General features: G+C 39.2%; 1 protein-coding gene across 5 annotated transcripts in view; it reads right to left on the bottom strand.

Moving 5' to 3' along the window:
* Positions 1-9,417, bottom strand: part of CCDC198 (coiled-coil domain containing 198) — a 22,404-nt gene that overhangs the window by 6,118 nt on the left and 6,869 nt on the right. For 3 of the 5 annotated variants that reach the window (XM_023527221.1, XM_023527220.1, XM_011386332.2), the window contains exon 3: positions 673-759. In XM_023527221.1, coding sequence (XP_023382989.1) covers positions 673-759 — 87 coding nt within the window. Of the gene's footprint in view, positions 1-642; positions 760-9,417 lie in introns of all 5 variants that reach the window. The other 2 variants (XM_023527219.1, XM_023527218.1) reach the window with 1 other exon arrangement.

The following is a 9,417-nucleotide window of genomic DNA, read 5'->3' as shown; positions in this document are numbered from 1 at the left end:
TGTCTCCGCAGGCGCTGTAAGCATCACAACCAAGGCCTGGAGGATCCAAAAACACCTGGACATCTTCCACCAAATGAGCCAGCGCACAACAGCATCTAGCTGGCTCCAAGATGAATCAGGAGTGGAAAGTGTTAAAAATTTACTCCTATCTCACACTTTGCACTTCTGCACGAGAGGAGTCTTCTTAGCAGAGTGCGACAAGTTTATAAAAGGAAAATGCTCCACGGAATCCCCTTTCCAGGATTCCTTTTTGGTGAGCTTGGGGTAAATAAGTCAGGAACAACTTGTAGATATGATTTACCTTGAAAACGGAGAACAAAGAGGAAGTTGTAACCCAAGGGTAAGAAGGAAAGGGAGGAGTTATGCCAGATTTTTCACAAATTTGAATACTTCTAGAATCACTAATATCCAAGTAAAATTTCTCTCTCTCATCTACTTCTCCCTGTTTCAGGAAGCAAAGAAAGGCCCAGGTTCGCCTAAGAGACAGGAGTAGTTTCCACCTGGATGCAGGCCCAGGAGAAAATGCATGGCTTTGGAAAATTCTAACTCAGAAGGACTTAATGGTTTGATTTGTCTTTGAAGTCTTCTGTGCAGGGAGTACATGAAAAGGAAGCCCACCCCCTCCTCCCTCCCACCACTCACCCACCCCATCTGGTTATCACCGCAGTTCACCTTTGCTTTGTGAGTTGTCCTGGCTTCTTGCGGTCTCGGGATCCTTTCAGAAGTCATTACTTGTGGCAGGTCGACGGGTTCAAGCTTCTAGAAGTCCAACATTTAGAGCATTCAGCATTCCTCATGCCATGAGTTGATGAAACATAAAAGTCGAGCATTAAACTATCTTAAAACTTTGCAAAAGCGGCACTTACTCCTAAGAGCACACAGAGAAGACGATTTCAGCAGGATTACAGTCGTATCTGTGCAAAAGGCTTTTCTACTTATGCAATTCTTTTTTGTACTATTGCACTGTTCCCAGTGACTTATTGATCTAAATATTGGTCAGAATATGGATCTAAATATTTCTATCTGCATTGAGGGACTATGTCCAAAGTTATCAATCAACGAGGATCTTAGAATATTAGAGATGAAAGAGGCACCAAGAAGTTACTTTATTTTATTCGTCCTTTAACCACCCAGCTGAACTCTTCCAGTCCTTAGGGAGGTGACCTATTTTTAAGATCTCCCGAGAAGCTCCCTCAGCCTCCTCAGTAATAATCATTGGTACTTATGAGGCACATTTAAAATGAAAGTGTAGTATGCTAACAAATTTTAGACATGACTTTTTCTAGCAGGGGTTTGGCATTATGGGGAGGTGATGCTAAAGTTTCAAGGGGTCACTAAGATGGGTAGCAATTGATGAACGGGCGGATCTGCCTCCAGCCCTGCTTGCCTCGGGTGCCTTACTGCTCGGAAGCTGGAGTATTGGGAAGTGATTGAGTAGGCTTAAGACCTAAAGGCTGGTCTGTTCATGGTGACATGCAAACAAGGACCTGGAGAGTCACAGAGTTTATTTCTTCACTCAGTTCTTATTGAATAGCTGCTACTTGCCAGGAAGCGGGGTACAGTGATCAACAAAAATGGTCTCTCTATGGGGGAAACAAATATACTTTTGCTTGTGTGAGTATTTGATTAATAATTACAAACTAATCAGTACTTTGAAGAAAAAGTCGACAGGACAGGACTATGACAATGCATAAGTGGAGGAAGTCCACCGTGGAAGCAGGAGATGTTATAGGCTGAATCATGTTCCTTCCTCCAAATTCATGTGTCGCAGTTCTGACCCCCCGTACCTCAGAATGTGACTCAGAATAGGGTTCTCGCAGGTATGTTAGTTCAGATGAAGTCTGCTGGAGTAGGGTGGACCCTTAACTCAATATGTCTGGTGTCCTCATAAAAAGAGGAAATTTATACACAGAGGTGCACACAGGAAGAACACCGTGTGAAGATGAAGGCAGAGACTGGGGTAATGCTTCTACAAGCCAAGGAATGCCAAAGATTGCCAGCAAATCCCCAGAAGCTAAGAGAGAGGCATGGAACAGATTCTTTCTCACAGGCTTCGGGAGAAAGCAACTCTGTCGACACTTTGATTTCAGACTTCTAGCTTCCAGAACTGTGAGACAATACATTTCTGTTGTTTTAAGTCGCACAATTTATTATACTTTGTGACTATATCCCTAGAAAACTAATACAAGGCGGGAAGGGTAAGTAGGCAGTCCAAGAAAGTTTCCCGAGGAAGTAATTTTTCAGCAAAAGTCAGAAGATTGGGAGTTTTAAGGCGGGTGTTCAGGCAGAGGGAGCGATATGAGCGATGGCCCTGAGGTAGAAGAGAACATGATCTGTTGAAGGACCTGCAGGAAGTCAGTTCAGCAGCTCACATGAGGCTGGCGAGGTAGGCAGGGCCAGCTCATGCTGGGCCTGATGGGGCAGTATAAGGTGTCGGTCTTCTTAAGAGCAACCAGCAGCTGTTGACATGTGTTAAGCAAAGTAGTGACATGATTACATTTGCTTTCATAAAATGATCACTCTAGCTGCAGTGTGGAAACTAAAGGAGAGCAATGACGGGGAGAACAGTTAGGAGGACAAAGATGATGGGCCAGGGGCTCGTGGAAGGACACTGATGGGCTCTACGGATATTTAAAACTGACCAAACAGGATTTATGGTTGGTGAGAAAGAGTGAAGTGTCCAAATGACATTCAAATTCAAAAGACAGTGAGTGTTATCAGTCACTGAGATGGAGCATTCTAGAGGATGACCAGGAATATAGCAGGAACATACAAATTCAGTTTAGAGCAGGTTGAACTTGAGATGCCTTTGAAACATCCCAGTGTAGATGTTAAGCAAATAATTAGATATACAGGCATAGAGCTCAGAAGACAGGTCTGTTGGATATGCACATTCGAGGGGTCATTCCTGGGTCGAGAAAAACCGAAACCATAGTCATGGTGAGGTTAAGACGGAGACGAGCAGAGCCAAGGACTGAAGCCTTGAGGAATCCAAAACTGAGAAGTAGGGGATGGAGATGAAATGGCCAAGGAGACTGAGAAGTGATGGCTCGTGAAGCAGGAGGAAAACCAGGACGCTGTGCTGCAGTAGACAGCATGATCACTGCTCTCATTTTAGTCCAACACGAAAGACAAATCCTACTGTATTTTGAAATTACTTGTCATTGTAGTCTGATTTGTGTGTTACCAGTGGGTGACCAAGGTAAAAAGAGAGAGGGAGAGACCACGGGAAATGGATGCTGAGTATCTAGCACCCATAATGGGGAGCATGATTTATGCCTCCTGCTACTTCTATATAGAACAACTTCCTGGTCCCTGGGCCTGGGCCTGAGCTGTTCTAGGGAGGGCAGCCAGCTCCTGCTAGAGCAGCTTTAGGTGAGGAAGTGGCGTTTTGTTTGTTTGTTTGTTTTGACATAATGACTTAGCAAGGAGGTAATGAGAGGTGATAGATACTAGTAAGAAAGAGGTTTGTCTGACTCTCTTCTCTGCAGAACACAAAGATATAGGGCAAATGGGACCTGTTGGCACAGGAGGCAGCAGCTGATCAAGTCAGAATCCCAAGGGAAATGGAATAGAAAAGAAGGGGAAGGTAGACCAAGGGTGAAGGGATAATCCAGACACCTATGGGTGGGAGAATCATCCGTGGCTGAGGGGGAATTTCGAGGTGAGGAGAGAACAAGGACATGTTTGTGCCATCTTCTGGTTTGGTTTAGAATTGGTTCTTTCTGGTGAATAGTCAAATGCCACTGTAGCCACTGCTGTCCATCATGCCCAGGTCACAATATGTCATCTCATTCCATTGTCACATGAACTCTGTGAATAATTATGTTCTTACCCCTTTCAGAGAAGTTAATAACATGTCCAAAGTTGCATAGCTAGAAAGTGGCAACTGGTGCATTTAAACTTGGGTCTGTCTAGTTCTAAACCCCTTGCTCTTTTCTCCATGACTTGTTCCTAAACCCGATCTAGCATCAGAATCTCCTGGAATTAAAAAAAAAGTATATATCCTGGACTATTCACTGGGGATTGAGTCGACAGGTCTGGGATATGTCCTGGGGGAAAATATATATAGTATACATATTTGTATGTATATTTAATTAATAAACTTTATTTTTTAGAGCAGATTTAGGTTCACAGCAAAATTGAGCAAATGTATACTGATGTGTATCTACCATTATAGTATCATATAGTTTCATTACGCCCCCAAATCCTCTGTGCTCTGCCTATTCGCCCTTCTTTTCTCCCTAACCTCTGGCAACCACTATATTTTTATTACTGTCTCCATGGTCTTACATTTTTCCAGAATGTCATGGAGTTGGAATCATATAATATGTGGTCTTTTCAGATTGGTTTCCTTCACTTAGTAACACGTAGTAAAGTTTCCTCCTGTCTTTTCATGGCTTGATAGCACATTTCCTTTTAATACTCAATAATATCCCATTGTCTGGACGTACCACAGTTTATTTATCCACTTACCTACTAAAGCACTTATTGGTTGCTTCCAAGTTTTGGCAATTATGAATAAAGATGCTATAAACATCTGTGTGTAAATTTTTGTATGGATATGGGATTTCAATTCATTTGGTAAATACCAAGGAGCATGTTTGCTAGATTATGTTCTAAGAGTATATTTAGTTTTATAAGAAACTGCCAAATCGTCTTCTAAAGTGGCTGTACCATTTTGCATTCCCACCAGCAATGTATGAGAGTTCTCGTCTTTCCACATCCTCACCAGCATTTGGTATTGTCAGAGTTCCAGACTTTGGCCATTCTAACTGGTGTGTAGTAGTATTTCATTGTTGTTTTAATTTGCAGTTCCCTAATGACATGTGATGTTGAACATCTTTTCATATGCTTACTTGCCATCTGTATATCTTCTCATTCTCTTGACATTGTATTTCTCAGAAGTTCTTAATTTTAATAAAGTCCAATTTATCAATTGTTTCTTTAGAATATAGATATATTTCAAAACTCTCTAGGATATTCTGATGATTTCCTAGAGTGGGATCCACTGGCCTCAACTAAATAAAGGAACTACATCAAAATAGACTGCAGAGGATTTGTTCGTGGAGCATTACTGAACAACTGAATCTAAAGAAGCCAGCTATTTAAATATTTTCAACTATCTAAAATAATCCATCAATAATTTCTTAGGATCTTGTTTTTCTTTGAAAGTATGAATATATATTCTTCTATTTCAGTGTCACTTTATCTGAATCTGCAGTTCCGATAAGAGTTAAGTACTAGGTGTCTTTAAGTACTCTTTCCAGGAAATTGCTTTCTTCTTGGCTTTTGAAAAGAACCTAAGGGTTCGCACTATTTCTCCACAAAGGACACTAGATGGCAGCAACTAACCCTGCAAATAGGATTCCTCTGTTAAATCATTAGCACTTGACCTGAGAAGTGCTGAAGAAAAACATTGTTGGAAAATTGGTTTCTCTAAACAAACCAATCAGATGAAATTGCCTTGCAACACTGGATTCATATCAATGTTCCTTTTCCTTGCCTAGGAAGTAAGATGCCACACTTCATCATCTTCAAAGAGAATACATTGGAGGGAATTACAAGAGAATTGGTAGAGTGACACCTTTTATTATTTTTTTGTTTCATAAAAAAAGATTGTCTAAAGATTTCTGGATAATTTGGCTTCTCAAATAAAACAAATGTCAGGATAACCAGGTGAAGCGTCAAGGAGATTTAGAAAAGGAGATTAAATCAAGCATAAGTCGCTGAGCTTGATGACAAACACTAACTTGAGATGATTGCTTCTGTTTACTAGCAAAAGGAGAAAGGCGGACAGGAGCAACTCGAAGAAAGTGTAAAACTTGGCACCATGACTTAAGAATGTGTCCTCTACGGTTCTGAGAGAAAGGTAAAGATGTCCAAGACAGCCTTGGAGCAAGAAATCATAAGGCCAAGGAGGAATTTCTGGTCAAGACATTGCAGTGTGTTCACATTTCAATAACATCCCTGGTTCCAAATATACAGCAATGAAAAGATAAAACATATAACCAAAAAGACATGCTCAGGCTTTAATGTAAGGTATATATCTCCATGGGCCAGAAAACATAACAAGAAAACTTGGGGGAAGCCAATCCATAATGAATTTAGGGCTCCTGGTGGCTGTGAGTTATTTCTGTAGGTTAAATGGGACCTAAAAATACTCCGTATAAGATAGGAAACTAGAGCCAGGCTCACAGTTTCATCTCAAGGGCTGAGTTGTTCTCCACCTCTTTCCACAGTATAAAAGAAATGAATCAAAATATAAGTTGGAAGATTTGTTTGAGGCATGATCGAAAGTTGAATATGAAGAAGCTAAGACTCTATAATAACAAATTTGAAAACTTAGATAAATTGATAATTTTTTGGAGAAATCTAAATTAGCAAGATTCAATCAGGAAGAAATCAGATACCTAAATCAACTAAGAACCATAAAACAAATTAAGGTAGTAGGAAATTTTCTCATTCCCCCAGAAGTTCAGGTGGCCAAAGATGGTTTCGCTGGTTTGTTATCCAAACTTTTAAGGAACTGATAACAGCTATGTTATATCAAATGTCTTAGAGAATGGAAAAGGTAATAAACTCACTTTTAAAACTATACAATTTTGAGAGCAAAACTGGAAGAAGAAGTATAGGGAAATTATAGAATAACTTCACTTATGAAAATAGATACAAAATGCCTAAGCATTTAAAATTCAGCAATGCACTTATTTATGTATCTCATGATCAAGTAGGATTTATGTCAGGAATGCGAGCGTGGTTCAACATCATAAAATCTATTTGTGTAATATATCCTATAGACTAGTTAAAAATAAACTTCATAAGACTATTTTAATAGATTATTTAATAGGTGGAGGGGGGAAAAATCAATAATATATAACACTCAGCCCTGGGAAAAAAACTCTTAGCACACTAGGAATAAAGAAAATGTCAATAATTTAATAAACGGCATTGTGCCAGATGTCTCCTATTTGTTTCTCCAGATCCATTTGCCACATTTCTCTATCCCGTTCTCTGATTGTGAGGACTAAGCAGTTTCTCCTGCTTTCTGGCTTCTCATTGGGTTTAGCCACTGAGGAGCCCTGGTAGGAGATCTGAGAGATGAAAGAGAATGAAGTCAGATATTTCTTCCTGAGGCTCCTTTCGAAGAAGATTATATTGGGTTGGCTGTGTCTCACACTGCTCCTCTCAGAGCAGCTCCCTCTACCTGACTCTCTCCTTCTGGGTTCCAGAAGTCTGTTTTGCCCCAGTCCCTTGGCCTAGAGGTAGTTGCTCCTCAGTTGTCACTGGTGGTTACTGCAATATCTTCTGTGGTTTCCCTAACCTAAACCTCTGTAAAGTTACTTATCAAGAAAATTTCCTTGAATAATCCTAATTTGAGTATGCTATTTCCTTTTGGGACTCTGACCAGCATCTATCAAAATCCTATCACAAATGTACTTTGTTTTAGAACCAGTCTCATTTAGAACCAGTCGTAGATAAGACAAGGATGCCCATTATCACCGCTTGAGTTCAACATTACAAGGGAAGTTTTATTCAGTGCAAAAATCAAGAAAACCAGTACAAGGAATGAAAATTGAGAAGAGAAAAAAAATTATTCTTATTTATAGAAGATGATACTGTCTACATAGAAAGTCTAGAAGAACCTATAGACAGAATTACCAAGTTATTTCAGTAAACTTATGGAACACAAAATTCAGTATATAAAAATAATTAGCTTTCGTATTCACCAATAGTAATCATTTAGAAAATTAAATGGGAAAAATATCTCATTCATAAAATGCCATATATTGATGGCCAATTGTATGTGTCAACTTGGCTAGGTTACAGTCTCTAATTATTCAAACATGAATCTAGGTGTTGCTGTGAAATTCTTTTGCAGATGTGGTTTATGTCCATAATCCATTGACTTAAAGTAAGGAGGATAATTTTAAATAATTTGGATGTGCCTGATTCAATCAGTTGAAAGGCCTTAAGAGCAAAGCTGAGGCTTCCTTGAAGAAGAAATTCTACTTGGGGACGACAGCTTCAACCGACACCCTGCAGCTCCAGCCTGCCCTTCCCCATGGCCAATCTGTGAGTTTCAGACTTGCCAGCCTCCACAACCACGTAAGCCAATTCCTTGCAATATGTCTCTTAATATAGACCTCCTTCGACCAGTTCAGTTTCTCTGGTTGAACCCTGACTAATACAGGTACTGAGAAAAAAAATTACAAAAAAATTATATAAGACCCCTGTGGAAAAATTATGAATATTATTAAAAGATCTAAGAGAAAATATGAGTAAATGAAGATTTATGTCATGTTCATGGTTTTGAAGGCTTGATGTTGTAAACATGGTTAATATTTCCCAAATTAACCGGTTAATATTTTCCAATAGGAAAAAATAGTGACAAGGTTTTCCGTGGAACTTGACAAGGAGGTCCAAACATCGAATAAAAGAGCAAAGGACTGCAAATAGCAAAAACAATTCTGAAGAAGAATAAAGTGAGGGGACTTGCCATATTAGATAGTAAAACTCAGCCTAAAGGTACATAATTAAGACAGTGTGGAATTCCTGTGGAGACGTCAAATAAACTAATGCAGCAGAAGAGAGAGCCCAGAAACAGATTCATAAAGCTGGATATATGACGGAAGTAACATTTCAAATCAATGGTCAAAGAATGGATGAGTCCATAAAGGGTGCTGCGACAATAGATTAATAAAATGGAAAAAAAGTAAAATGAGATTCCAACTGCACACCTGCACACAAATGAATTTCAGATGGATTAAGACCTAAATGCAAAAACTTAAATATAAATTTTAGAAATAAAGAATATCTTTATGAACTTGGAGAAGATAAAAATTAACTAGACAAAATACAAAAAATACAAAACATAATGATTAAGCGTGAGAAATTTGACGACATGGAAGTGGAAGTCTTTGTATATACGTACACACACACACACACACACACACACACATGCATGTGCGTGCGCAAACACCCCAAATGAAAAAGCAAACCATAGATAGAAGATATTTGCAACACATATAACTAACAAAGGATTAGATCTAAGATATATAAGGAACTCTCACAAATCACACACACACAAAAGATAGAATATGTGCAGAGTTAGAAAAGGTCAGGAAAAAGAATAAGTTTGGGACAAACTGTTTAAAACCAAAAACAACATGATGAAACCATCCAAATGAGAACCACTCTCTTTATCTCTCACCAGCCGTCTTTATGCTCATCTTTGTCTCCTTTCCATCCATTCATTCAACATTTATTCTACACATACTTATTGATCACCTATTATGTGCCAGGTTCTGTTTTACACTTGGATATGTTAGTGAAGACAACAGACCCAAATCCCTGCCTATGTGATTATATTCTAGCATTGGAGTTAGGGAGGCGGTGGGGAGGCAGTGAAGAAAA

The sequence above is a fragment of the Pteropus vampyrus genome, unplaced genomic scaffold (genome assembly GCF_000151845.1).
Source record: "Pteropus vampyrus isolate Shadow unplaced genomic scaffold, Pvam_2.0 Scaffold15, whole genome shotgun sequence".
NCBI classification, from domain to species: Eukaryota; Metazoa; Chordata; class Mammalia; order Chiroptera; family Pteropodidae; genus Pteropus; species Pteropus vampyrus.
The sequence above is the reverse complement of the archived record's forward strand: the minus strand, read 5'-3'. Positions and strand labels throughout refer to the sequence as shown.